This window comes from Idiotropiscis lumnitzeri, chromosome 19, assembly GCF_059441095.1.
Source record: "Idiotropiscis lumnitzeri isolate Australia: NSW breed Sydney's pygmy pipehorse chromosome 19, RoL_Ilum_1.0, whole genome shotgun sequence".
Classification (NCBI taxonomy): domain Eukaryota; kingdom Metazoa; phylum Chordata; class Actinopteri; order Syngnathiformes; family Syngnathidae; genus Idiotropiscis; species Idiotropiscis lumnitzeri.
Window position 1 is genome coordinate 13296858 of NC_142409.1, and position 21411 is coordinate 13318268.

Consider the following 21411-nt stretch of genomic DNA (forward strand, 5'->3'; position numbering starts at 1 on the left):
CCTTCCCAAAAAAAAATAAATTCTCGGACCCCTCCTCTCTCCTCCAGGTAACAGCCCTCCCTCCCCCTCCCCCGGTCCCGTTAGCGCAGCGGGATGGCGTTGAGCTGCGGACGTCCGGTCCTGCTCCGGTACATTCCTGAGCTGGCTTGCCTCTCACGAGAGTCTGCGCGCCCGCATCGTGCCTCGTCCGGCTCGGTTCGGCTCCTGGCAACGGCGCACGGTGACATGAAGCGTGCGTGTGGAGGTGTGTGCGCCTCCTCGCCTTCGATTGGGAGGGAGAAGTCACACACGCGCACACGTTCTCTCTCCCTCTCTCTCTCTGATTAAGCCGTGCGCGCGCCCGTGGGTGGTTCCACGCGCACGATGATGGCTATGAGGCAACGTACCATCGGATGGAGGGAAGATGTCATCCTCCAGAGGCTCGTATAGTGTATGCGTGTGAGCGCGCGCGCATGCGTGTGGGTGCTTGTGTGTGTGCGTGAGGCAGGGAAACACCACTTTTCCTTTTTTTCCCCTTTCAGCTGGCTTGTGTGGGAACCATAATGAATCCTCAGATGACCTCCTCGTCTATTGCCTCTCTGCAGGCTGCAGAGGCGAGTCGCTTCAGTGGCGAAAACTCGCCCCTCACCCCCTCCCACTCCTTCCGGTGGGAACTCCCATCGAGATCCTTTTTTTTAAAGTTCCCTTTTATGCTTGTGTACACCGCATAATGATTGATAACTGCAAATGCAGTTTGGGACAAAGCCCCCCCCCCCCCTCATTTGCTCCCCCCACCAAAAACGGGTCATAATAAGATGGTGACAAAGCACTACTTTGGTCTAAAGGAAGCTTCTCAGCTGTCAGCAGTTCCTTGACACCAATATGCCACAGATGGCGCCAAAGCACTTGCGTGCAAATAAATATGTGAAGGGGCGTGGTGCCCCATGGACTTCGACCCCGCCCATTTATGTCTTGCTTGCCACAAATTCACCGAAAGCCGCCACCAAATGTATTGGAACGGCAAAGTCAATTTCCAGAGCTGGGCACTGACCCTTTTTTGCCGATCAGACCCCCGCCCTCCGGCCGCGATCTTGGTACCGTTCCGGCCTTGACCCTCCAGCCACGATAAAAATAAAAACATTTTGAGGGGGGGGGGTTCCCCTTCACTCTCCTCTTCAGGCGATTTGGTGGAGTTTAAAAAAGTCTTGGTGATTTTCAAGGGCTTGCGTTTACGACACGTGACTGTGTGTAGTCACGCTTCTCCTTTTTCCTCCTTCCTTGCCAAATGTCGCATAAAAGACTCGATCCTTTGATGCTTAAAGTGAAATCGTTTTATGAACTTGCGAGCTTTTTTTCCCCCACACTTGGACTCGAAGCAACGCTCGAGCTGGACGTGAGTAAAAACGTTTGCAGTTCCTGTTTTGTTTGCAGTTTCTATGGAAACGCAGATTGCAGAGAACAACTTCCTCTGTATATTTTCAGGATTGACTAACACAAAAAAGTACCGAACTTGCAACACTGTACATTTTCACCTGAATGGAGGCTCTTGTCTGGATGGCGAACTGTATTTAAATTTGATTTAAATGAAATCCCTATGACATATAAAAATGTCATTTCTGTTGTTTTATTTTTTTTCACGGTCTCTTGAGCTGGTGAAATTGTGTATTTCCCGTCGTTGTAAATTCTACTCATGAAAATGATTGACTTTTTAAACTGAACTTGGATGTCAAGAAAAGAAGACAATCCCGTTTGCGTTGCCGTTGGACAGACGTCCCCTCGCAGGACGGCCCGCCTCTTGTCGTGAAAAGTGAAAGTAAACCTGAGCGCTCTCGCTTCTTAGTCCATGCGATCCATTCCCGAGTGAAGAAACGTCCCGGCCGCACACTCTCACTTCCTCACTCGTTCCACAGCGAGACGGAATCCAGCACAGGAAAACCAAACTTTGACGACCCTTTCAGTCAGAAAGTCAAGTCGCGGATGCTAAAAACTCCTCGTCAGCTTCTCGGTAAGTACGAAGAACCTTCACGATGTTTTCCTTCTCGCCTTTATGCCTTTTTTCCTTCTTTGATTCGCAGATTTACTTTTGAAATGAATCCCGCTGCCTGGTCGGACTAAATTTGAATGTTTGGCGCAAAGATTAAGACGAGCTTCTTCCGTGATGGATGACGATGGCTTCGGCAATGGCGCCTCCTCGTGGCTTGGCTTCTCGTTCGTTTTCGCTCTCACCACCAACTTTTGCGTCGGCTACGTCATGAAGGACTGTCGGATAAGCAACAACAACGTCATTTGTTGGGGCAAATTACGAGCCGTCCCTCGGGACATCCCGGCATCCGTCAAAACCTTCGACTTGGGTGCGAACCAAATCTCCAAGATCCGAGCGGGCGATTTCCTGAATCACGCGCTCCTGATGGAGTTGGACCTGAAGCGCAACAACATTTCACAGATCGAAAAAGGCGCCTTTGCTAGCTTGCGCTCACTCCGAAAGTTAAATCTGAATAATAACCGTCTGGCACAACTGGGGGATTTTTTCGAGGGTTTGAGCAACCTGACGGAGCTACGACTAACGAGCAACGGCGTAACAAGCGTGGCCCCTTCCTCCTTTAAGCCCCTGACTAATTTGAGAGTCTTGGACCTGTCCTTCAACAAACTGCGACACTTGACCAAGGTTCACGACGCCATACGACATCTACCAAATCTGCAGTATCTGTTCCTCAAAAAAATCGAGGTGACCGTTTTCCGGTGGTGGGAACTGACCAACCGCTCGGTGAGCTTTGCGTACCTCGATCTGTCTCAGAATCACATCGATGTCTTTGCGCTTGGCGCAGACGTTTTCCAAAACCTCACTTGGTTGAACATCGGCGGTTCTCCGAGAAAGCGGAAGTTGTCATGGGAGATGAGTGAACCGGCGGGACTTAGCCGGCTGAGCACACTCGATATCGGCGGCGTTCATTTGGAACGGAAGGACGCCAGAGCGCTTTTTCGGAGCGTTAACTACTCGCTGAGCACGCTGCGGATGAACGCCATGAAATGCGACCTGCGAGAACTGCTCAACATGTCCTGCGCCATCTCGACACTGGCTCGGCTGCAACTCCGACGCAACAATCTTCGGAAGGTTGATTCCCGTCTTCTTCGGCGGTGCCCCTCCGTCACCGAGTTGGATTTGGCGGACAATCGAATGAAATACATTTCCGACGACGCCTTCCGAGCGCTTCAAGGTTTGAAGAGTTTGACCCTCAGCCAGAACAGCCTCTCCTCGGTCCCGCCCGCCGTTCGGAATCTGACCAGACTTCTCGAACTGGACCTGAGCTTCAACAACATCAGCTCCCTCACCTGTGAAGACTTTGCGGATCTGGGCAAACTCCGAATACTCGGCCTTTATAAGAACTCCATATCGAGCATCAAGCTGTGCGTCTTCAAAGATCTGGCCAACCTTCAGGTCCTCAAATTACAGACAAACCGACTCACTCAACTCAACAGCGCGTTTAAAAGATACTTGCCAAATCTGAGACAGCTGAAACTGGATAACAATCAAATCACGACGATCGAGAAGGGTGCGTTTGCGGGTTTGCGGTCTCTCCAGAACTTATCAATGCAGGGGAACCAACTGCAAAAGCTTGAAAGCGGCGCGTTCATGGGCCTGACGATGCTCACCGACATTCTGCTGCAATCCAACCAGATCGAAGAGACCGAGATAACGGCCGCTGTGTTCAACCATCTCATTAACTTAAGGAGGTTGAGTTTATTGGACAATCGCATCAAGTTTCGAAACAGTTCAGCAATGCTCGCGGCCCCGTTCTCTCGGCTTTCTCGCCTCGAGACTCTGGCCATGGCGGGACAACACAGCAGAGGCCGGTCCCAGCTACCTCGCAACTTTCTGCAAGGTTTGACCAACCTTCTCATTTTCGACACGAGGAACGTCCTACTTGCCTCTTTGCACCGAGACACGTTCAAACACACGCCGTCTCTTCAGAAGCTCGACATCAGCTCAAATGACCTCACGGAGATCTCTCCGAGCTTGTTTGATCCCATCCGGGACCTGCGCAGCCTCTACATTTCAAGAACCTCCCTCCGCTCGCTAGATTTCCTGAAGGAGGCCAACCTTACCAAGCTGGAGTTCCTCCAAGCACGCCGGAACCAGTATCCGGTCATAACCGAGGAACAAATGGCCTCCCTTCCTTCCCTGGACTATTTGGATCTTCAAGGGAACAGTTTCTTATGCGACTGCGACAACGCCTGGTTCCGCCATTGGTTGAACCAAAGCCAAACTCAAGTATATGACGCCTCGAACTTTGTCTGCAACTACCCGCAGAACCTTAAAGGCTTGAAACTGTTGGACCTTGACATCCGGTCCTGCTCCGTAGACGTGGGGTTCATCTACTTTCTCTCCACAACGTGCGCCATCCTCCTGATTCAGCTGGCGGCCTTCACCTTCCACTTCCTGCGATGGCAGCTGGCCTACGCCTATCACCTCTTCCTGGCGCTACTTTATGAGAGGAAATACAGGGACAGGCGGCCCGAGTGTCTCTATGACGCCTTTGTGTCTTTCAACGGCCACGACGAGGACTGGGTCTTCAGGGAGCTGCTGCCTAAACTCGAGGACGAGCAGGGCTGGAGGTTGTGCCTGCACCACCGAGACTTTGAGCCAGGTAGGATCACGTTGTAGTATCACCTTTGCTCCACGGGGAGTCGCTGTTGCGCTCATTTTGTTCCCCGCCCCTACAGGGAAGCCCATTATGGAAAACATCACAGACGCCATCTATGCCAGCAGAAAAACCATCTGCGTCATCAGTCGCAAGTACCTGGAGAGTGATTGGTGCTCCAGAGAGTTTCAGGTGGCCGGGTAATAATTGGACCTTTTATTGATGATTCTTTTCGACACACTTAACAGTCCATGTGTAACCACTCTCGCCACTAGGAGTCGCTACAGTCACTCTATTCGGAAGCCAGATTCACTTTTTTTACTTCTACTTAAGCACAGAGTGTGAATACTTTTGCCACCCCTGCAAATAACCACGACACGGGAAAGATTTTCACGTCGCATAACTCTGTCCTGACAGCTTCCGCCTGTTTGATGAACACAAAGATGTTCTCATCCTCATCTTCCTGGAGGACATTCCCATCTGGGAGCTGTCGCCTTACTACCGCATGAGGAAGCTGGTGAAGAAGCGGAGCTTCCTGAGCTGGCCTCGGGCGGCCCAGTGCACCAACCTCTTCTGGGAAAAACTCCGGCAGGCTCTGAAGTCCACAGACGACGCCGGCGGGGAGCTGTTACTCCTGACCGTGCACGACAGCTGCCCAAGAACACGATGAGGAGTGTTCACAAAGTTTTCCAGTAAGCTCACATTCTTGAACCCAATGTGGAAGCAAAGTACAACACTAATCCCACCTGGGAATCTCGTGACGTCATTCGACCCGCGCGATTCTGTCATGTCATTGCAGTGACTGAAGACGTGGCAAGTTACAAAGCAAAACGTTTTAATTAATAAATAAGCATGAAAGACATTTGAGAACTCACAGACGTTGACTGTCCAGCACAAAACAGGAAAATGTGAGAACTACCCAAAGTTTGTTTATGCATATTCACAATACAACTCTTGGCTGTTTACAAAACAGAGCTTAAATGAAATTTGTGTTGCATTCGAAATCAACATCAGAATGCTGAGTGCAGAACAGAAAGTGATTTTCATGCTGCTGCTGTGCTGTTGGCAGCTTGCTGGGAGGCCTCTGCGCTCTTCCTCCTGCGCTCGCTACACACACAAAAAAAACAAAAAACAACATTGATTAGACACGCAAATGACGACACGACAAGCGCACAGCCGTGTGGTGACGTCATACTCACTCGACGCAGCTCATCACTCGTTGGGTCCAACTCGCAGTGGGCTTGGCGCACAAAAACCTTCCTGGGAGGTGAAAGCTGGAAAAAACAAATGTGAGAATGAGCACACCGGAGGAATGTCAGCTTTTTTGCAATGCAATTCTCCGCCATGGTCAGCAGGGGGCTCTCTTCACCAAGCTTTTGTTAGTGAACCAAAACCAACGGAATAACTAAAAAAAAAAAAATCATTTACGAAATCAAATAAAAACTAAAAAATGCTTTATTATTATTTTTTTTAATAAACGAAAACTAACTGAAAGCACATTTCAAGTTCATAAAATAATTATGTCTTCATTCATTTTAAAAGCTGCATACTCTTTACACCTGTCGTTTCTTTTCTCCTTTTTATTCCTTCCAACAAAACTTCTGACAAGACAAGATGTACTGTTGTAGAATACTCTTTATACATTTTGTTACATGCTAATAACATGCGAAAAAAATCTAATATATTCCCAATTAAAAGTCTGCATTATTCTCTTTGTAAAGGTCCACGTCTGCATGGTTTGTGCTATGAATTGTACTCACATGATAGCGTTGATGTCACATGACTTGCCCATGGACTGGTAGGTGTAGCCTGACACCTGTTGGCATCGCAACTGTCGCTTGATGTACCTCAAACAGCAGCTGGCTGCAAAAACACACAAGCCGCTTCAAATGATTTTGCATTCACTTTTTTTGGTAGAAATGCACACATTTTAATTCGTCACGCTTTGCTTGATTTAAGAAAGCTCACCTGAGTGTGTGCTGCTTGTGAGGCTAGTGAGGATGAGGAGTGCGTTGAGGAGATAAACGGTGCGGCCTTCCATGCTTCTGATCTTGCAGGTGTCGTTGAGGGCGTTCGGTGCAGTTGTGACAGAGGACGGGGCCGTCTCGTGCGTTTATGTAGGCTTGCTCGCTTTGTTGGGCTTTCCCACTCCGGGGGTGGGGTGATGCTCTTGGCGCTTGTGCAATGGCATGCGCAGCCAGCCCGGGAGCAATGATCATCGGCACTAGGTGGGCGGGTGTCAGCTTGCATTTTTTCCCTGCAAAAAAAAAAAAAAAAGCTCCTAAAGATAAACAATGTGGAATGCGCCTGAAGTTATACCATTTGGACAACCAGCATTTTCAGGACACCTTTTCATTCGGATCTCATACGTCAAGTCAAGTCACAAAAGTGCCTCAAGATCACCAAGAATGAAGACATTTTTGAGTCTAAACCTCAACTCAACCAGCGAGGACAAAAAAATGTCTTTGAAAGGAAGAAACCTCGAGATGGAAAAATGTCACTTTCAGGATGACATTCGAAAATATAAGCGGCAGTAAAAGAGGCCAAAATCCTGACGGCAGCCGGTTAGGACACATGGAGCTAAACGACTTGACTCGTTATCGTTTTGATGTTCTATTTTTAACGGTCGGGTCAGCATGGTGGCCTCGTGGGAAGCGTGAGCGCCTCACATTTCTGTGGTTCGCAGTTCCAATCTTAGCTTCCCCCTTACCTGAGCAGTTTTCTCATGACTCGTGTCACACCAAGGACGCATTTTTGTCTGTCAAACGGTGATGTGGTTTAGGTTGGCATTTTTTTGCATTCACTGCTGGAATTTCTTAAGGCAGCTTAATTAATTATTTCAGCAACCTCAGTGGAACAACCTTTTTTTTGTTTTGTAATTGCAACAGTCTCGTTTCGACTGGCATGGTAAGGTGGCGTGACGTCACTCCACCTGCGGCGTGATCATTATATCACCATCATTGAAATCTATTTTAAACCGGAGGCGTCAGCGTCAGCGTCCTAAAACAAAACAAAACAAAAATAAAGAAGGCGGAGTTATGAATAGTAATTCATTAACACGTTGGAGCGGCAAGCACACTGCTGACGAGGGCCGACCGTTTCCTTGTTTTGTTTCCATGACGTCATTAAATTCCATCGTAAACTTCATCTTCTGCAGCTTATCACCTGTCATGATCCACTTTCAACATTTCTCGATGGCTCAAGATCCCCCCCCTCTCTCAATGAATTTGTGATATTCTTTGTTTGGATGTTTTATGAAAATGCAGGACAAAAAAAAAAAGAAAATGAAACATCTCTAATGTAAATTTAATCCTACTGTGTCATGATTATTTTGGTCTAGTACTGATTTCATTCTGAAGTTGCATTTAGTGGAGAAAAACAAAAATCTCTTTTTGTAGATCCTAAGCATCCTTTTGTGTGTGTGTGTGAAGTGCTTTCTGGTCTACTTGTGTGCGTTTGGCCTTGACTTTTCTTGGCGGTATCTTTCGATTGCTCTGGACTTGGTTCAGTGGAAGCGACGCGACGATGACGCGCGGAAAATCGGAGGCGTCCCGTGCAGCTCCAGTTCCAACTTGTCAACATCTCAAGTGAACTCGTCTTCAACTCAACCGCGTCTTGGTTAATATTTGAGATTTGTTTGACGTGATCAAAGGAGAGGACGCCATTCTGAGTCACTCATGAAACACTTGCAAAGGAACGACAAAAATTGGAGAATTCCGGCGCCTCGTGGTTCGCATGTCAACTCAAATTAAATGTCGGGTTTCCAGAACACAAAAAGTCCAAACAAACATTTCGAAGAAGACTCGGACGTGCCGCTAGACGATAAACGCGACAAGGCGTGAAAGGAAACAAGGACCTAACTAGAAACAAATTGACGAGACGACGAGGAACACCTGGACGAGACCCAAAGGGGAGGCGGGAGCTGATTGGCTAACACGACGGAGTGGAACGGCAAACACAGGTGGACGCAATCAACTTAATGACAGACACACACGAAGGAACACAAGACAAAAAAAGAAACTGAATGTCCAAAAGACGCAAACATCACAGTTGGGCTCTGACGTCTATCATAGAAGATAGAAAAAGTCTACACACCCCTGTTTGGTCAAATTGCAGATTTTTGTCACACAAACTCAAATAAATCAATTCAATTCCAATTTAGTCAATCACATTCCAACTCACTGCCTCCGATTAAGCCCAAATAAAGTTCAGCTGTTCTACTAGACCGGATCACAAACTAGAATCCAGTTCTCCGCGAGCAAAACAAGTGCGACCAAAACCACTTGGATGACCGTTTACATGCGTGCGATCTGGATCAGACATGAACGTTCACATCACTTGACATGATGACATGTTTTGCTATTGCGTAATCGGCGTAGATTCAAAAAGATTTTCAAATGGAGACATTTCCACAAATCCAAGTTGGATTTTTTTTTTTTTAAAGCCATAAGAGTGCGAGTGTGAATGTTTGCTCGTCCACACCAGCCCACAAAGTGCACACGCAGCAACTTTGACTCTCTCTCGAGTGCTTCACCTGCCAATGATTGATGGCAAGAACTTTTGTTTGCCAAAGTACGTCCCGATCGTATACATGAACTGAATTCCGTGCACGTCACGGAGATTTCATTCGGCCTTTCATCTCCCGCTTGATTCATTGGAGGAAAATGTAACGTTTTGTTCCGTCGCCGAGGCACACAGATTAAAAAAAAAAAAAGCCACCTCGTTTATCTAAATCACTCACACCGCCGTTATAGAATGCGCACCTGACGGAAATGCGTCGCCGTAAAGGACAACAAAGTCCGCTAGTGGGAGGTGACAAAGAACAAATACTTGAAGTCGATTTTACTTTTTCTGTTTTTCTTTTTTTTTTTATTTTATGAATCCTTTTATGACGTACTTTTGAAAGGCGACATCTAAACTTTGCATTTCTGCCTTTATCAAAATAGGTGTCACTCAATTTTGGTGCTGTGGCCAAGGCTAAAATATTTCAAATGGTTCAAATTTTGATTTAGGCCCAAGGAATTATGTTGAAGTGAGGGGGAGGAGTTTCACTTGCAGCCCGTGTATATCGTATCTGTCCTTTGGGCACCTCTGACAGAGACACCCAAAAAGGGAAGCCGGGTGCACGTCACGCATCTTTTTTAGGTTTATTGCAAAGCAAACATTTAACAACAGAAGCACACAAAAAAAGAGAACGGGGGAAAAAAAATGCGGAATTATCAAAGCTGAGCGATGACATCATCCTCAAGTAAAGACAAAATGGCAGCACGCTTGGTCTTGGGTTGAAAACATTTTGATAAATTAAAACGCAGTGGCATGCTTTTTAATGCGACACATTTTGGCATTTTGATGAATGCACACAACACAGAAAGTTGCGCCTGCGCTAAAGCGCTTTGGTCAAGTTGAGCGGAAACAAAAAATGGCACTTTGGCAATTTGACATTGGCAAGCGTCACGCTTCGTCCTCCGAACGCTCGTCTCCCCTCGGCCTCGCTCGCTCTCGGTGCCGCTGGATGGCCCGCCAAATTCGGCACAGGACGCCTCCCCTGAGGATGCGCGAAGAAGAAGGCGGAGCTTAGGGGAGGAGTCCAAAAAAGCTTTTCGGGGGTTGGGGGGGTGCAAATTGGTCATACCTGAGGCGGAGACAGCGTAAATCGTCTTTGGTGACATCATTCAGGACGTCGGTCAGCGTGTATTCTTCCAGCGCAAACTACACAGACGGACGGCAACGTTGACATTTGTCAATTTGAGGAGTTTGCAACATTTCCTCACTATTAGCGACGGGAGTGTCGTCAACCTTATCCATAGCGTCCGGGTCCGCCCCCTGCTCCTTCAGCCAATCGGCGAGCTGCTTGTCCGGCTCGTGCTCCGCCGGAATGTGGAAGACGGACGGAGGTGAAATGTCTGCAGTAAACACACAAATGGGCGTCAAGAGGTATTTAATGAGAGAAAAGGTTACCAAAATACAGCCTGGGGGCCATTTGCGGTCCCTCGATTGTTTTTTAGCAACTGGCGCACATTTACGAGCATCTCTAGATTAGCAAAAATGCAAAGACACCATTTGAGGTTAAGATAATAACATTTGATAAACTATTTCAAGGGAATGAAGGACTGCTGGCCACTCCAAAAATACGGAAAAATACGTCACTTTTTGCTTTATCACACTTTTTTTTTTAATACACAACAAACTTCTGCAGTAATATGAGTTGCTTTTGCACAGAGGATAAAGAATGTATGCCTGCGAGTGTTGTTGTTTGTATTCAAAAGGGTCAGAGCACTTCAACGGCGTTTTCCACTACATGTTGGCATTAAGCTAGTGGGGGCAGATTTGTTTCAAATACCAATAAACACAAGTGTAATTCTTTGGTTACCTGGTGGTCTGTGACGGACTCGAACCAGGTCCAGGTCTTGCGTACGTTGCTGCAGCGTGGCCTTGAGGACCTGCTGGTACTCTCGTTCCTTGTGCAGCAGTTCCTCCAGAAGCCTGACACCCGAGGGGGGGCAGCAGAGCGCAAAAATCATTCGGGTCACGGAGTGTCGTGAAGGCTTTTTTCGATCTCGTTCGATGATGACATCATTCGTCATATCAGCCGCAGCAGTGCGTGTGGGTGTGTGCCGGCGTGCACGTGTGGATGTGCAGAGGTGGCAAAAAAAATCCTGCTTGACTTTACAAAAAGGGCAAAAAAAAAAAAGTCGCAGACACAAAGTGCAGAACTTGTATCAAGAAAAATTGAAGACAAGACAAACTGTTGTGTGATCAAGTAAAAAAAAAATCCATTTGGACTGTTTATTTCCTGTTCTGATGACTTGTACACGTTACAAGTTGTTACAAAATTAAAATAACATCTTGTGAGCATGCGCGTGCGTGTGTGGGCGCGTTGCGAGTTTTGAAATATCCATGTAGGATTTTATCATCGTGTTGTTCCTCTGACGCAACTCAAGTGGTGAAAGTGACACACCCTCGCCTGCGTCACGTCAACAAACGAAATTCACACGAGCGGGAAGCGAAGTCTAGAAAGCAATCTCCGACCACCCCCACAAAAAAATGAATGCAGGGAAATCCAAAACAAAAATCTAAAAATAGGTCATGGGAATTAAAATGCTGCTTATTTTCAAAGAAGGCGCAATTATATTATTAGTTGGATTATATGAGATTGTCAAAAAAAAATACCCCAAACATTCCCAAAAAGTTCCGTCCCCTCACTTGCCGTGTATGTCCCAAATTCTTTTTTTTGTACCTGCTGGTCTCCTGCTTGAGGCGGCCCAGCTGCGCCCCCATCTGGTGGTGATGCGAGCGTTGGTGCTCGTGGGCGTGAGCCGGGTGCAGCGCGGCGCCGGCCGAGTGCAGCGCCGGGTCGGCGGGGGTCCCGGGCTCGGCGGCGGCGGCCGGCGCCAAGACGGGACTGAAGTCGGCCTCCTCCTCGTCCACCTCGTCCTCCTTCTCGGCGCCCTCGCACTCCGACGCCGGGCCAAAATGCGTCTGCAGCTCTGCCGACGCAAAAGAAAATCATTCCTTTCTATCCGTCAGAACCGGAATTGGCCACGTGTCCGGCGGGCGTCAAAGGAGCCGATCCCACCTGGAATGAGGATGGTGATGGCGGCCTGCACGGCCCTGCGGATGATGTTGTCCATGGCGAACATCCAGTGAGGTTTGATGTGATGATTCCTCAGGACTTTGTTCACCTGACGCAAGCAATTGACGGCCGTTTCAAGAACACTTTGGGCGAGTCTCGATGCCAGGTATCGGTGTCGGTTCTTTTTGAATTGACTGCCATTGACTGATATAGATGTCAAATCGCCATGTTGCCCGGGAGGGCTGGCGGCGAAAGAGTTACGTTATCGGGTACTCGAGGAGGCCGCCGATACAGTCAGGTGACAAAAAAAAATCTGACATCGAGTAGGTCCTCCTTGGCAGTCGCGATACTGCTCAGTCTGACACATCGGCCAATCGTCCGTCATATGCGTCATAAAGACGGAATTCGTCTCCAATATGGAAAGTACGGAATACTCATACTGGTATCAGTCTGACAGCAAAGAGCAAGAGCAAAGTCGAGCTTTTATGTAAATGAAGCTCCTCAGCTCACTTCACTTCATCATAATTTGTTGGTGCTGAGACGATACCAAAACTCTACTTTTGTCTCAATCTAGCCATTCCACTTCATGGCAGCAATGCATTCATGTTTGTCAAACTGCAGTTGCTCAACTCACCGCAACATTGTTGCATCGTGACATGATGCCACAAAATGGCACCAAAGCACTACTTTATTCCAAATTAAGCTCTCAAATCCAAGTTAAATGAAAATAACGGCGGACTCACCGAGTCCTGGAAGCCGAAGAGGACCAACTGGATCTGGTTGATGGAGGTGGAGTCAAAGTCCAGGTCCAGCTTGAGCTTGGAGATGGTGGCTGCCATGACGCGCCGCTCCGGGGAATGGATGAAGTCTCGCAGGATGCAGATGATCTGCTTGATGTGCTCCACCGACAGCTGCAGCTCCTCGCTGCCCTGAAGTGTGGACGGACCGACAAACGGCAGAGGCAAAAACATTTGTTTGAAAATAAAATTAAGTTTGAATCCTTTCATCCTGTCTTGCTCATCCCTCCACTAGAGGGAGCCCTCGCAGATAGCGTGGTACTGCGACCACACCTTGCCAAGCACTCACTCAACTGAAATTGAAGAGTATTTGTTTTGGCTTTTGACTCTCAGTTTTTGACGTTCACGATGCCGCTTGCACGGACGCACGCACGCACACACACGCACCTGGATGTAGTTCTCCTTCAGGTTGGAGATGACCTTCTCCTGGTCCTCGTTGAGAACCTTGAACAAAATGGCTCTCCTCTCGCTGTCCTTCTTGAGCAGGAAGAGGCCACCGTCCCTGTCCTCGGGCGAGGGGGGGGCGCCGCTGCGGTCCTCTGACACCGAACCTTCGTCTGGAACGCTGCCGCAAACATGCAAACACACGGTCAGCTTGATTTTTTTTTTTTATATAACCTTTGCGAATATAAGCCTCTCCTGGCTACTGTGTGTGCCCAGCAGAGTGAACACACGTACACGTCTATACGAGAGTGTGTGTGTGTGTGTGTGTGTGTGTGCTCAGCCATCAGCAGCAGCTTGTAAAGTTATCAACTTCATTATATCAGAGCTGTAAAAGCTAGTGGTGCATTCTGAGACCACAATAAGGCCACCTGCCACCAAAACGCACACACACGCACACACACACACACGCACGCACGCACACACACGTTCATTCACATCTTTGTTACATTCAGAGCAGGCACAATATTTTCTTTGCCAAGCTAGGAAGGTTTTGTTTTCTTTTACATTCGAAAACGGGGACAAGTTCAAAATCCGACCGCGATAGCCGAAAATCTGCAAACGAGACGATGGAAGTTTGTTGCGTAACTTGCAATAGAAAATAAAAAACAAACAAACAAATCACGCATTAAATGTTTTAAAAAAATCATATTGTGCTCAACTTTTGCGGCATCTACAGAACTAAGTTGACTACTTCCATTTAGACAAAAGTAGTCTTCTGGTGACTGTGGGGTAACTTGCTTCTAAGTGACTCGGCGGAAGTGAGTTGAGGAGGAGGTCGCACCTCAGGTAGTTGGAGTTGGGCGGCTTGAGCAGGTTCTCCGAGCCGGAACTTTTCTTTTTCTGGAAGAAGACGTCGTGTTTGGAGTCGCAGTCGGGACTCATGGAGCCGTGTTCGCTGCTGCTGCTCCCGGTGGCCTCGCACTGCAGCTGCACCGGCAGCGAAACGTGGATGTAGTCTGACAAATGCGGGAAGAAAAAAAAACGCACTCATTCATTTACATCAGCGGGTGTCAAGATGAGTCGCAGAGGGCCGCTTTCAAAACCGCGCTGCACCTGACGGCTTGAAGGCGATCTTGCTTTTCTTGCCCTTGGTGTTGTGCCGCACAAACGTGTCCCTCAGGAGGTCGGAGGCCAGCGCTCGCTTGTGAGGGTCGGGCTCGAAGCAGCGCAGGATGAAAGACTTGGCTTCCAACGACAAAGATTCGGGGATCTCCGGGTGGATCTTAAACATGCCCACCTGTGTGTAGCAGGCGTAAAACCATCCATAAAATCTCATGCGCTCTCCTTATATCGCCGACCGAGGTGAAACCGGTCACCAACTTTGAACATGGCGGCTTGTGGCTCGCCCAACTCGTGGAACGGAGGCTTGCCGGTGGCCATTTCTATGATGGTACATCCCAGAGACCAGATGTCGGCCGGGGCTCCGTAGCCCCGAGGACCCTTATCGATGATCTCCGGGGCCATGTACTGCAAAGTGCCTGCACCAAGAGATGTTGCTCGGTTAAGCTTGAACATACAAAAATGTTGATTCGTCTCGAGCAGATGTGGAATTTGCCCTACATCGTGACGTTAACAGTTGAGAGACGACCGAGACAATAAAAGTGAGAAGGAGGAGATAAGGACACACACACACACACACAAAGATACACCTCCTAATGAAAGATAAACAGTGTTCTGCCTCCGCTTGATTAGCTAATCTAATTGCACACAGCTCGGACCGATGCAGAAGGTTCCAGATGGTCCGCGGATGTCACTCGGGGTGTGTGAGTGCGCACATACTCCAGCATGCCACCTCGAAGCGTTTCCATAGTTAGCAACCAAGGACATTTTGTGGACTGCGTTGGACGTGACTTTTATGTCTCCCTACTCTTAAATTGTTGTACTTGAAGGCCCCGTAGAGCAAAAGGTGTTGTGGACAAACCTGCCAAATTTCATTGATTACATAAAAAAAAAAGCCAATCAATCGGTCCCCCAAGTCGTCATTAAGAGAACTCAAGTTCACATCCGTCCAGAAGTACAAATTACCCGTGAAGGTCTCGGTGCAGGGGTTGACTCCTGCCAGCCGCTTGGAGGTACCAAAGTCTGAAATCTTCAGAACGCCACTGTAGGTGTTGACCAGGACGTTGTCGCCCTGACGAAGAATCGAGCGATTAGTAAAAAGGATGAGCAGCCATTTCTCTTTGTCAGACCTTTATGTCTCTGTGGACGATCTGGTTCTCGTGCAAGTAGCGCAGGCCCTCCAGGATCTGTCGGGTGTAGAAGATGATGGTGGCCTCCTTCAGGGGACCCCATTTGGAGCGCAGCAATGCCGACAAGCTCCCTGGAGGACGGACCAGAAGATGGTTTATGGATTTTAGTGGCTCTGTGAACTCGTTTTTTTTTTCAGTTTTCAACATCAAAATGAATTGTAATCCATTGCTGCCTCCCCAAAAAACTACTTAAAAATCTCTTCTTAAGTCAAGGTACCAATGTAATGTCCTTGAAGCACAACAAGTCTGCCAAGTGACAGTCTCTGGTCTTCAGTACACCTGCACAATCAATACAACACAACCGCAACACAAACACACACACCTCCGGGGACTTGCTCCATGAAGATCTTGATGTATCCGTTCTCTGAAACGGAGCCCAAATACTGGACGATGTTTCTGTGCTTGAGGTACTTGTGCAGGGCAATCTCTTCGTGGAGAGGCTGCGAGTACCTGATTGGAAAAAGACGAAGAGGAACAGTTTTTAGTTCGATTTACAGATTAGCTTCAAAATTCTTGTAGAAATGCCCTTCATCTTTTTTCAATGAGTCCACCGGAACTTGAGGGCGACAAATCCAGCAGATGTCGGAAATATTTGTACGGAGAAGATCACCGGACAAATTGGCACAACGACTCTTGGGAATCACCCACCTGCTGTCTCTCTCCGGGATCTCCTTGATGGCAATCCGGACCTGGTTGCTCACATCCCTCCCAGCGTACACCACCCCGTAAGTGCCTCGCCCCAGCACCACCCGGTCGCCCGTCTCATCCGTGTCGTACTCGTACTGCGGCAGTGCAAAGTGTGTCACACTCAAGTACGCTCTTACCTTGACTTGCAAGTATAACTCCAAAAACTTGTAGGTTGGGACTACCGTAAGTCAAGGTCGCAATGACCAGCACAATCAGTGGAAATCTTGGCAACTCACCTCCAGGGTATCTCCGTCGCCTTCGCCCTCCAGCTCCACGGCGTTCCCGGTACCGTCCGATATCATCTCCTTCACCATGGAGCAGAACCTGAGTCGATGTGGTTCGGCACGTTAATGCGCAAGCTCACTAAAACCCAAAATGGAGGTGCGCTCCTTTACCGAGCACACTGCTCCTCGGTGGAAAAATAAATCTGGAAGTCGTCTGAGTTGTCGTGGACGTAGAGGAAGCAACAACGTTCGTCAAACTTGCTGATGCTGGAAGCAAAAAGTGATTCACAATAAAAAATATTGCGGCACCGACGTTTTAGCGATGTTTTTTAAGTGAACATATTCTGTGTTTTTTTTTTTTGGGAAGACAACATATACACAAAGGGATGCATTGTAATAGAATCTGAAGGTCCCCAGCTGCTCAATGTGCGTGAAAATTGAAATTTTTTTTCCAGATTTTTAATTACTGTGACATCTATGCTCGTTTCCGTTAGCCCGTCAAGAGCATTTTGCATGAAATGTTAGCATCAAGCTATTATTGACGATGACTTCTAACTTCTTTGAACTGTTCTCGCAAACATACCTGATACCTTTGATGGACATGGCGGTGAAATTCCACTCGTGTATGCCTTTCTGCAACATGTGAACACAACGGACGGTCACCAAGGAGAACGGGGAAGGTTTTAGTTTGAGTTGTGGGAAGACACCACAGACCGTTTCAGCAGGGGACACGTGCCAGATGGAGACGTTCTTCTCTTCGGCCTCGTTGTTGATTGACACATACGAAGGCTGGTACACTTTAGTGGGCTCCAGAATCAGTACCTGAAACAGGAGATGTTGGTGAACAGTTTTGGGGTATTGGATCCGACTGGATGCATTTTTGGGGTCCGTACGGGAAAACGCAGTCGGTTGGTGGTTCCCTGCGTGGCCTCCACAATGATGTCCATCCAGAAGTTGAGTCTGTCCCGCTGAGGCGAATGTTCCACCAACTGCTTTTTAAACCTCTGGATCAGTTGTAGGTTCTGCACCACAGACCGCAGGTACCTATGAAGAGAGAGGCCAAATCATAAACCTTTGATGGACTACCAGTTTTAGGCATTACCATCAAATTTTGGATTTGGTTCTTATGAAGGCATCGGATCTTACCAGAGAGGTGGTTTCAGCTTAAAGAGCTTCTCGGCAGCTTGGGTGGCTTTAGGGATGTCGCTAGCCAGCATGCTAACGGTGAAGAACTGGCCCACATCCCAGTAGTTGTTCATTTTCTCCAGGGAACCTTTGCGTCCCAGCAGACTGTTCAACCTAACACCTGAAGAATAAAGCAGCAACTTGACTTCGGAGTCTATTTGTGTGTTTGACTGGAGAATCTACCAGGCGATGATAAGTAAGGGCACGTGTTAGTAGGTGGGGGGTGGGGGGTGGGCAATCAAAAACAACCTGAACTCTCTAGATGCTACCGAGTGAAAACCTGGGCTGGGTGGCTGATGGTTGGATGCCAACTTCAAGATGGGCTTACCAATTTTCCTCAGTTCCATGGAACTCTCAAACTGTTGGCCGGCGACTATGAGGAGAACAGCCAGATTAATGCCCGAGTAGAGGGTAGGCTGCAGCTCAAACCCCTTCCTGTACCTGCAACAGTTTTTGGGCCTCCACTTCAACAGACATCCCACTTGGATTCACCTCATGGTTGAGTCTAAATGTGCATTCTTACCACTGTATGGCATTGTCCCTATTCTTGGTGTCCTTGCAATCAGAGTCCAGGAAAATGTCCTTGTAGATTCGCCCGCACAGGCAGAACATGTCGGGAGCGGGGTGTTCGCAAGACTGGAGGACGTGCAGCATCACGCGTAGAGCCTGCTCCCTGTCACCAGGACTGTTTCTCCTGTAAATATCGAAACTTTTTATGAACTACCTGAAAAATTTTGTACTGTCACAAAATATGTGTGAATATCTTCTCCGTGTTACCTGTTTAGTGCGAAAGCGTAGTGGAACTGGATCATGGGCTGCGTTGCCAGGTCACAAGTAGGCAGCATCTCCAAGGTCTGCACCAGTTTGACCATGGCATCGTAGTCCTGGAGAACCAAAAAAATGTGATGCGTGACTCATGTCTGATGGTTTGCAACGGTTTCTATAAACGCAAGGCCACCTGAATGTCCCTGTAGGAAAAGAGCAGATTCATGACGATGTCCTGCGTGAGGACTTCGGTGTTGTCGATGCGGAGCTTGATGCGGGAGAGCTCCTTGGCCAGCTCCTCGCCTTGATACTTCTCTCTGGCCTTCCGGATGTCATTGAGCAACGTGTCCTTAAAGGAGGCACTGGAGAAAGGATGCACCCGGTTTAGTGTTTGTCAGCCTCAAATATCTAAGAGTTAGCTAGTGTCGTTCCCGCCCCGTTTTAGATCTCTTCCCACTCCAAACACACCTCATTCAAACCATCAGCACATCATCAAGCCCGGCAGAAGCCTGAAATGATCCTGATTATTTGAATCAGGTGTGTTTGGAGTAGGGGGAGGTCTAAAACAGGCAGGATATGGTAAATCATTTTGTGAAGCCCGGAGCGACGGCTCCTGAGGAACCCGATTCAAGAACCTCTCGCCCAATGAGCCGTGACGTTGGTTTTCACAGTTGGTTTCTAACCAGGATGTGACGTGGATGTCCTTGAGTAGGCTGGTGAAGCGGTCCATCAGGGGGACGCAGAGAGGCCCGAGCAGGTTGTCCCAGCTGGGCTGCATGTACTCGCTGGCCCTGCGCTGGGCGTCGCTCTCGCAGCACGTGTACTCGTGGTTGGGGGTCACGATGTACGGGATGAAGTAGTAGTTGCCGCTGGATGCCTGGAGGCCGACAGGGACGGAATTTGTCAAGACTTTCTGAAGAGAAATGTGAATTCCATGCCGCCGCAGAACCAACTCAAACCAAACACGAGAGATGAGTCATCTGCGTTTCGTTGTTATTCTGCCGTTAGGACGTCAAAACACGCCACGGCACAATAGTGGTGCTAACGTGACCAAGCGCGTGTTAGACTGTTAGAAGAACGAGATTAGACGACAAGCTTTCCGCAGAGCGTTTTGGAAACACACGACACAGTAATTAAAGATCGCAAGCTCGTTATCGGCCTCGTTGCTTTTGCGAGTCGCTCGTTTTTGCACAACGATGCCAATGTGAACCGCCATCGCTGTTAGTCAGCACAATCTCCCAGCATGCTTTGCAGCTCCACTCCACCTTACTTTATTGCGCAGGCCTGAGCCTCGGTATTCGGGAGGCAGCTGGACCCAGGGGAACCCTAACCCGGGAAGACCAACTGCCTTCTCCGCAAACACACAAACACCATTCACACGTTAAAAAAAAAAAATCATAATTTCCTTGAAAGAACAGCTGCTAATGTTTTGTGGGATTCTATTTCAGGAGAACATGTGGGTGGCCATTGGGGCGGAGCCAAAAAGTTCACACAAATATGACTCTCAAAATAACCCAAGACACTGTGCGCGTGTGCACGTGAGCGTGTGTACGGTCACATGCAGACACTTACTGTGTTCTTTTGAGCAACCATATCCTGAAAGCACAAAGCAAACCCGGGTGAGTTTCAAAGCCGAGCATTCTTCATGCAAAAAAACTGAAACAAAACAAGCGCAGGGACTTTGTGTTCAGAAAAAGGCCATCTGCGCGTGCGCGTGTGCGTTTGTTGACCTTGAGCGACTGGGCCGTGTCGGGGTCGGTGTCGTGGTACAAGATGACGTTGTTGGCCATGTCGAAGCTCTCCCTCACGCCGAGGTGGTAGAACAAGGACGGCTGGCGGAACACGTCGCTCATGTCCACCACCGCAATGTCTGCAAGGCCGAGACATGTTTCAAATTGGGATTTGATTATTTTTTTCCAGGAAAAAGATCACGCAAACTCCACACGGAACTCCGAGAGTATACTTAACGGTTTTCTTTTTTGGAATACTTGCTTGAGTCCGTTTTGGGAAGGCTACTTTTTAATTTGCTCAAGAAGCTGTACTCTTACTTGAGGAACATTTTTGGATATTCTACCCACTTGTGGTATCAAAAGTATCAAAACAAATACTGCATTTATACTTTAATACTTATTTGCATACATTTTAGAGCCTCTGCAAGCCTACTCCCAATATTTTTCTCAACACAACACAAGTATTTGTAGGCTGCAGAGTGAGTACTTTCGCACCTCGGAACAGAAATCATTCGGAAAAGCAGACTTTTTCTTCCGCTGCACTTTTTTGCACGTCGCACCTCACAGGCACTTGAGTCGACAGTCAAACAAGATTTTGATACCTGCGTCGTAGAAGCTGTCGAGCACGGAGGTCTCCCCAAAGTCGAGTCTCCCGAAGGTGACGGTGGTGAGCAGGGCGCTCTCGGCGTCGCACGCCCGCTGCAGACACTGCAGCGCGCCGGACTCGGGGCTGCTCGCCATCACCGCCTTCAGCCCGTCGTTTAGCACGTACACCACCCGCAAGGAGCGCTGCTTGGCCGGCGGGCTGGGGCTGGACAGCTCGGCCCTCTCCCGGTCCCGCTCCAGCACGCACATGCCGGCCGAGTGCTCGCCCGCCATGCAGTCCGCCGCCTGAGCGCTCTGGCCGGCTTCCATGTCGCCGGGCCTCCTCCTCCGCCTCGGCTTCCCGTCAAGAGTGCTTCTCGCCCCCCGCGGCTCGTCTTGCGCCTCACCTGGCGCGCACCTGCGATCTCGGAGAGGAGAGGCGCGCGTCTGAGGTTGTCCCCGCGCATCTCCGCCTCATTAAGTCGCATCAGCGGCCCATTATCTCGCACCAAGGGGCTCGCTTCCTCCCGGACCGGTTGCAAGTAGACACCGC

At 48.7% G+C, this 21411-nt stretch overlaps 3 protein-coding genes across 7 annotated transcripts; 1 reads left to right on the forward strand and 2 right to left on the reverse strand.

Annotated features, from left to right (window-relative positions):
- Positions 1–1689: 1689 nt before the first annotated feature.
- Positions 1690–6964, forward strand: tlr22 (toll-like receptor 22). Its single transcript, XM_088282683.1, has 4 exons — positions 1690–1984; positions 2055–4625; positions 4702–4819; positions 5037–6964. Exons 2-4 carry the CDS (start codon positions 2138–2140, stop codon positions 5287–5289), a joined length of 2859 nt encoding a protein of 952 aa, XP_088138809.1. The 5' UTR covers positions 1690–1984; positions 2055–2137; the 3' UTR covers positions 5290–6964.
- Positions 5434–8459, reverse strand: ccl20b (chemokine (C-C motif) ligand 20b). 4 transcript variants are annotated; one of them, XM_088282687.1, is made up of 5 exons: positions 8409–8459; positions 6588–6876; positions 6380–6482; positions 5819–5893; positions 5434–5726 (listed from the first exon to the last, which is right to left on the reverse strand). In XM_088282687.1, exons 2-5 carry the CDS (start codon positions 6658–6660, stop codon positions 5663–5665), a joined length of 315 nt encoding a protein of 104 aa, XP_088138813.1. In that variant the 5' UTR covers positions 6661–6876; positions 8409–8459; the 3' UTR covers positions 5434–5662. The 4 variants fall into 4 exon arrangements, with proteins under 4 accessions (XP_088138813.1, XP_088138810.1, XP_088138811.1 ...); XM_088282684.1 differs by having other exon boundaries at positions 8066–8435; XM_088282685.1 differs by lacking the exon at positions 8409–8459 and adding an exon at positions 7330–7697.
- Positions 8460–10026: 1567 nt separating this feature from the next.
- map3k15 (mitogen-activated protein kinase kinase kinase 15) lies at positions 10027–21188 on the reverse strand. 2 transcript variants are annotated; one of them, XM_088283122.1, is made up of 30 exons: positions 20876–21188; positions 20274–20413; positions 20116–20139; positions 19814–19894; positions 19227–19420; positions 18737–18905; positions 18556–18662; positions 18302–18472; positions 18107–18219; positions 17740–17899; positions 17487–17637; positions 17308–17415; positions 17177–17226; positions 16765–16860; positions 16606–16693; positions 16331–16464; positions 16005–16132; positions 15623–15753; positions 15459–15564; positions 14754–14911; positions 14487–14670; positions 14215–14389; positions 13377–13554; positions 12936–13121; positions 12196–12301; positions 11857–12106; positions 10990–11102; positions 10416–10522; positions 10252–10328; positions 10027–10164 (listed from the first exon to the last, which is right to left on the reverse strand). In XM_088283122.1, the coding sequence occupies exons 1-30, from the start codon at positions 21186–21188 to the stop codon at positions 10071–10073; spliced, it is 4092 nt and encodes a 1363-aa protein (XP_088139248.1). In that variant the 3' UTR covers positions 10027–10070. The 2 variants fall into 2 exon arrangements, with proteins under 2 accessions (XP_088139248.1, XP_088139249.1); XM_088283123.1 differs by lacking the exon at positions 19814–19894 and having other exon boundaries at positions 10960–11102.
- Positions 21189–21411: the final 223 nt, after the last annotated feature.